General features: G+C 40.8%; 1 protein-coding gene across 1 annotated transcript; it reads left to right on the forward strand.

Moving 5' to 3' along the window:
- Nucleotides 1-2483: 2483 nt before the first annotated feature.
- Nucleotides 2484-4079, forward strand: LOC120944353 (E3 ubiquitin-protein ligase TRIM39-like). Its single transcript, XM_040358405.1, has one exon. The coding sequence runs from the start codon at nt 2484-2486 to the stop codon at nt 4077-4079; it is 1596 nt and encodes a 531-aa protein (XP_040214339.1).
- Nucleotides 4080-4583: the final 504 nt, after the last annotated feature.

Raw genomic sequence — 4583 nt, forward strand, 5'->3', positions numbered from 1 at the left:
TTTTAATCTATTGTTTAATGTCCTTTATAAACGGGCAAAATACAGAATAAAATGTGTACTTTTATCTACAGTGATACGAATTTCTTTCGAAACGATGATTAGGCTATTAAACACAGATGAAAGTACAATTTTTTTTTTTTTGTTGGTCTTTAGATTTGCATAGAAAATAAAATAACGCAGCACAATATTGCCAAAAGAGAGCCTGGGTTGTCCCCGAAAAAAAAAAAATGTATCTATTACTTTGTTATAAGAAGTAAAAGTTATTAAATAAAGGCGCCCATAGCAGAAGTGTAACAAATTGTATAGTGTTATCAGGTGCGAATGCTAAGCTGATTAAAGTCCTTCTAATGGTGGCCATACAAACACGCTTTGGTAAATGATCGATTTTTCTTTTTCGATTGATCTCTTTACAGTATAGTAATTTATAGCCGACAACCAGTTCATCCGATATGCCAAACGTGATGGTAAGGTGGGAGTTAAAATAACGGATCTGTTGGTATTATCGAAAGGTAATAAACCAATGTACGGGTAGATTGAAATAAAAACAGCTGTGTTAATGTTGGTGACATATTTCATCATATCATATATATATATTATATATAATCATTTTTCCCCAGAGTACATTTTTTGACAAGCTGCAGTATGCGGTAACCCAAAGCAACCAGTCGGAATTCCCCCCCCCCCCCCCCTCACTGACACGACGGATCGGGGTAATCTGGTTTCTCTGGGTTGCTGATCTTTGCACAGTTATTAAAAAGGCCCATTTAAATGAATAACACTAAAGTAGACGGTTGTCTTTACCTTGCAGCAATGGCGGTAACACATTTACTGACTGTACAAAGAATTATACTGAAATTGCGGAAATCGGAACATTTTTAAATGATTTTTGTCCATTTATGCATAATCTGAATAATAAAAGTGAAAAAAAAAATCTGTGTTTTTTTTTTTGTTTTATGCATTTTACAGATTCTGTGATATTTCTGCCAAGTCTTAAAGTAATACTAAAGGTTTTTTTTTTCTCAATAGGTTCCTTTAACCACTTCCCGCCTGGTCAATAGTCAATTGATGTCCGGGAAGTGGTTGTGAAATCCTGACTGGATGTCTATTGACGTCCTGCAGGATTTCATACCGGCGCGCGCCCGTGAAACCCTGCATCTCCGATCTCGGTAAAGAGCCCGCGGCAGAGGCTCTTTACCGCGTGATCAGCCGTGTCCAACCACGGCTGATCTCACGATGTAAACAGGAAGAGCCGTTGATCGGCTCTTCCTCACTTGCGTCTGACAGACGCGAGTAGAGGAGAGTCAAACGGCGGCTCTCCTGACAGGGGGGAATTCGCGCTGATTGTTTATCAGCGCAGCCCCCCCCCCCCCCTCGGATGCCAACACTGGACCACCAGGGAGTGCCCCCAGTGCTCAATAGAGCAAAAAACACCCCAAAAAAAGCTTGACACAATCAGTGTCAGGGCCCCCCCTCAAAAGGTTTGCCTTAGGTCCCTTTCACACTTTGCAGTCCCAAGTCACACAAGTAGTTTTCCAGTGAGTACCATTTATATCTGTGCGACTTGAAGTTGCCAATGGCTGAGAGCACTGATCAGAGTGTTCTAACGGGGCGTCCCCCTGTCAGAACACAACAGCTCAGAAGGGGAGACCGCTGCACCTGACCATGAGACCGACCAATGCAGAAGAGCTGAAGGCCACTATTGAAGCATCCTGGTCTTCCATAACACCTCATCATCCTGACACTCCTGCTCGCCCCCTCAAGAGGCTTCCTCCCCACCAGGGAGAAAGCCTTGCATTACTGTTTGTAGTTACAGACAGAAGATCAGGAAGTGAGGATTTCTCAGAAGAAATAAGGTTATTTAAAAGCAAAATGGAAGAATGAGGTAAGTGATGGAGTACTGCACTAAGGTAAAGGAAGCTATTTAGGGAAAACATTTTTTTTTCCTTTACAACCCCTTTAAGTTGCATTAGTGAAATAAATGAACTTTTGCACGATTATTCAAATTTTTTAAGTATCACCTGTGGGTTTCCTATCTAGAGAAGAAGTGGGATGGGACTTGGGTCAGGTGTGAAGAAACAATCCAGGTTCCTTACAGGTTTACCTCCAAAATAAGAACATTTGGGGACTATCCTCTGGTTTATCACAGCACTTCATGCAGAAGAAACAAGAACAAAAAAGAAAAGCTTTTAGAAGTGAATAGTTCTACTGCAGAAAGTCTTGAAATGACTATTTTATACATGAAGTCAGATTAAGAAGAAATCTGTTTGTTGCTCGTACGGTATGATTTGACACGTTCAATGCCATGATTAATAATGGGTGGCCATGACATGCTGGGCGTTGCAGCTCAGCTCCTGCCTGTTTGCATAGAAGGCAGAGTTCATTTCTTGTTTTCTTAAATAAAAGATAAGAAAGATATTTGTTTAATTTCTTATTCTAGAAACCAAGAGACAGGAAGAAACTTGCTCCATACCTTCCTCTGCAGAATGGCGTCTGCTGCTCTAGGAGACGAGCTGAGCTGTTCCCTCTGCAGGAACCTTTATACGGAGCCGGTGTCACTGAGATGCGGACACAACTTCTGCCGGGATTGTATGGTGACTTTTCTGGATACACAGAGGGGACCTGGAGTTTATTTCTGCCCAGAATGCAGACAGGAGTACACGGAGTGCCCTAATCTGGAGAAGAACAAGAAACTGTATAACATTGTGGAGTATTTCAGATCTACTCAACCCAAAACAGAAAAGACTAAGATCTTCTGTACATACTGCCTGGACTCCCCACTACCGGCATCCAAGACATGTCTACACTGTGAGACCTCCTTGTGTGAGAAACATCTGGTGGCTCATAATAAGTCGGTGAATCATGTTCTAATTGAACCCACCACGTCCTTTGCCGCCATTAAATGCCCCATACACAAGGAGATCCTGAAATATTACTGTACACAGGAGAATGTTTGTATCTGTATGTCCTGCTGGGTGGCCGGGGACCATGTGGGGCACAAGATGGTACTTTTCAACGAAGCCTACAAGAATAGGAAAGAAAAACTGAAAGACGATGGCGTGAAACTGACCCACTGCAGACAGGGGATTGAGATGAGAATCCAAAATCTGGAAAATCATCACATGAAAGAAGAAAAAAAAGCAGCGGAATTCACGGGGAGAGTCACTGAGCTGTTTAGAGACATCAGGAGATATCTGCATGGTGAAGAGAAGAGAGTTCTGACCGAGGTCTCCAGACAGAAGGAGAAGATCTCGCTGTCCATCTCAACTTTGACCAAAGAGCTAGAGGTACGAAGGAACAAGCTGTGCGAGACTGTTTATGACATCGAAGAGTGCCTTGATATTACAGATCAGATGACTTTCTTGAAGACGAATCTAAAAAGTGATGGCATAAGTATTAGTGGTGACATCGACAGTGACGTGAGCGATGCCGGATGCCTGGATGAGGTGATGATCTCGCTGGTGTTAAACAGAGGACTTCACCTATTTACAGAAAATGTAAAGCACCTGAAGAAAAACCAGAAGTTCTTGGTGACCAAAAATTCAGATGTCCTCCTAGATCAAGATACAGCCAATCGTTTCATTACTATATCTCAGGATTTAAGATCAGCTACTTATATGGGGACTTGCCAGAAGAAACTCATTGGCCCGGAGATACTTTGTGGTGTTCAGGTGTTAAGTACACAGAGCTTCTCAGCAGGAAAACATTACTGGGAGGTGGATGTGAGCGGAGCAGAGGAATGGCTGATCGGGGTAGCTGCCTATAACATAGAGAGGAAGGCCATGGGACCTAAAATGCCTTTTGATATCAATGAAAAGTGCTGGGCTATTGGTTTCAATGACAAGTCATGGTCTTTACAGTTTTTCAGCGAGCTTATAGCTAGTCATAATGATGTACATAAAACCATTGTTTTGGATTCTCTTGTACAAGCTATGGGGATCTATCTGGATTATGATGAGGGACGTCTGTCTTTCTACCAGATGTGTGACCCCATCAGACACACTTTCACCACCACCTTCACTGAGCCCCTATACGCTGCTTTTACGTTGCCCAAAAGTGGCTGTGTCAGGATCATACCCTAAATGTTATAACTAATCATGTCAAATATGAGGTGACCACCTTTCACTTTCAACTTTAAAGTGGTTGTAAATACAGAAGGTTTTTTTCTTTATACCTTAACCTCCCTGGCGGTATGATTCTTTCCGAAAAAACATGCTGAAAGCGGTACCATTATTTGCAAGGAAATTTGGCGTTTTATATTGTAGGTCTGTAATTTTTAGAAATAACTCACTTAAATCTGACCAAACAAGATTCTAATAGGCATCCCGGGTATGACATTTTTTTAAAAACAAAATTATAAATTATAATATAATAAATAATTATAAATAATTATAACAAATAATAATATAATTATAATAAAAATTATTCAATAATGTAATCAAATTAAAATCACTGAAATTTGCTCAGTTGCAGAATTGTTGCTGTCATTTTTTTTTTTTATGACGAATTTCCCCACAAATCGCTATCGCACAATTCTGCAAGTGATTATAATTTATTATCGCTGTTTTTTAGCTGATCTAAAACTA

The sequence above is a fragment of the Rana temporaria genome, chromosome 6 (assembly GCF_905171775.1).
Source record: "Rana temporaria chromosome 6, aRanTem1.1, whole genome shotgun sequence".
Lineage (NCBI taxonomy): Eukaryota > Metazoa > Chordata > Amphibia > Anura > Ranidae > Rana > Rana temporaria.